The sequence below is a fragment of the Mastomys coucha genome, unplaced genomic scaffold, assembly GCF_008632895.1.
Source record: "Mastomys coucha isolate ucsf_1 unplaced genomic scaffold, UCSF_Mcou_1 pScaffold5, whole genome shotgun sequence".
NCBI classification, from domain to species: domain Eukaryota; kingdom Metazoa; phylum Chordata; class Mammalia; order Rodentia; family Muridae; genus Mastomys; species Mastomys coucha.
The window spans coordinates 112,687,281-112,689,294 of NW_022196911.1; the positions used below are offsets into that span (position 1 = coordinate 112,687,281).

A 2,014-nucleotide genomic window follows, 5' to 3' on the forward strand; every position below is an offset into this window, starting at 1 on the left:
AAAAAAAAAAAAAAAAAAAAATATTTAAAAAAAGAGCTCATGTTGCCCTCAAAGTTACTAAGTAGCCAAGGATGACTCTGAATCCTTGGTCCTCCTGCCTCTACCTCCCAAGCACTGGGAGCACGGGTGTGGATGCTGGCACATCCATTTTTTGTGCTCCTGTAGGTCACAGCCAGGCTTGTGTATGTGAGACAGTGCTCGCAAGCTGAACTACACCCCAATCCCAGCACAGCTGTTGAGCAAGTGACTGATGTCTCTTCATCTATAAGTGCAGCCACCCCAGAGAGCTGCTCAGAGGCACAGCAGAGAACTCAGGCTGGGTGTGCTGTGTGCCACCGCTCAGGCTAGGTGTCAGAAGGCGGACTTAGAGCCTGCACCTGTTGTCAGTCAGAAGCTCCTCGGTCACTTTCTTCCCAGTGAACTTGTGTCTGTTTCCCATCTTAAAGTTGAGTGTTTTCCGGAGGCGTCTTTGTCTTCGAGAACAGTAGCCCCTGCGATGAAATACAAAACGAGAACCATCAGGCAGGCAGCTAGTGCTTTGCGCACAATACTCTATAATAAAGTAAGTTCAGGGGACTGTTCACGGTGACTACTGACGACATCACGTCAGCTGCCTAACAGCTGACACACACGAGCCAATGTGACTGCTGGGACAGAAAACAATTCCTACACACCCATAAATTATCTAATATGACATAAAATGATCATATTTTCCCACTTTTTGGTTTTCTAATAGGGTCTAACACTATAGTACAAGCAGGTCTGGAACTCATAAGATAGCCCAGGATAGACCTCAGACTTCAAGGCAATCCACCTGCCTCCATTTACCAAGTGCTAGGATTACATGTGTGAGCCACATGTCTTGCTTCAAATATTTAAATATTGCCCCATTATCACAAGTTTTTTAAAAGATTCTTTTTTTTTCCCTTAAATTTTTTACGTGTATGAGTGTTTTGCCTACATGTATGCCTGTCCATCACTGTGTGCCTGGTCTGCTCAGTGGCCAGAAAAGGGGTGTCAGATCCCTTGGAGTTAGAGTTAGTTGTGAGCCATCATGTGGATGGTGGGACTCAAACCTGAGTCCTCTGGCAGGGCAGTCAGTACTCTTAACTGCTGAGCCGCCTCTCCAGCCCCACAGTCACAGTCTTTTTTTTTTTTTTTTTTTTTTTGAGACAGGGTTTCTCTGTGTAGCCTTGGCTGTCCTGGAATTCACTCTGTAGACCAGGCTGTCCTCGAACTCAGAAATCTGCCTGCCTCTGCCTCCCAAGTGCTGGGATTATAGCCGTGCGCCACCACCACCCAGCTACAATCAGTCTTTTTTTGTTGTTGTTGTTTTTGAGGCAGGGTTTCTCTGTGTATCCCTGGTTGTCCTGGAACTCACTCTGTAGACCAGGCTGGCCTCGAACTCCGAAATCCGCCTGCCTCTGCCTCCTAAGTGCTGGGATTAAAGGCGTGCGCCACCACCGCCCGGCAGACAATCATAGTCTTAAAGCTTTCAGGCCCCAGACTACTAAAAACAGAGACAGGCATGGCAGTGCACACACAACACTCAGAGATGGAGGCAGGAGAAGCAGGGGTTCAAGGTAAATCTTGTCTACAAAATCAGCCTGAGCTATGAGATGCTGTCTCAGAAAAGCATAAATAAATAAATTAGGAAAGTCTAAATCTGAACTCTATCAAAATGTCCACAATACTTGCTTATCTCTATCTCTAACAAAAAAGATTCATTCATTTTGGTTCCATTGTTGTAACAGTTTATAAATTTGTATGCTACATGGAACTCAAAAAAATAAGGAGAGGTAGATCCAGCCCCATGCCTTGGAAAAAATACCAAATAAGGGTGTGTCACCACAACTTTTGCCTCAAGTGAAGGAGATGGACACTCACTATGTAGCACTAGAGTACAGTTCAACTTCTGTTGCTGAAAGAAAAAGAAAAGAGAGCATGAGAGACAGTCTCTGTGGAGTGTGGCCTGCAGGAGAGACAGTCTCTGTGGAGTGTGGCCTGCAGGAGG

At 45.7% G+C, this 2,014-nt stretch overlaps 1 protein-coding gene across 1 annotated transcript in view; it reads right to left on the reverse strand.

Moving 5' to 3' along the window:
- The window catches only part of Srp68 (signal recognition particle 68), a 29,458-nt gene that overhangs the window by 21,606 nt on the left and 5,838 nt on the right, over positions 1–2,014 (reverse strand). The window contains exon 3 of the mRNA XM_031352518.1: positions 378–491. Within this exon, the coding sequence (XP_031208378.1) occupies positions 378–491 (114 nt within the window). The remainder of the gene's footprint in view (positions 1–377; positions 492–2,014) is intronic.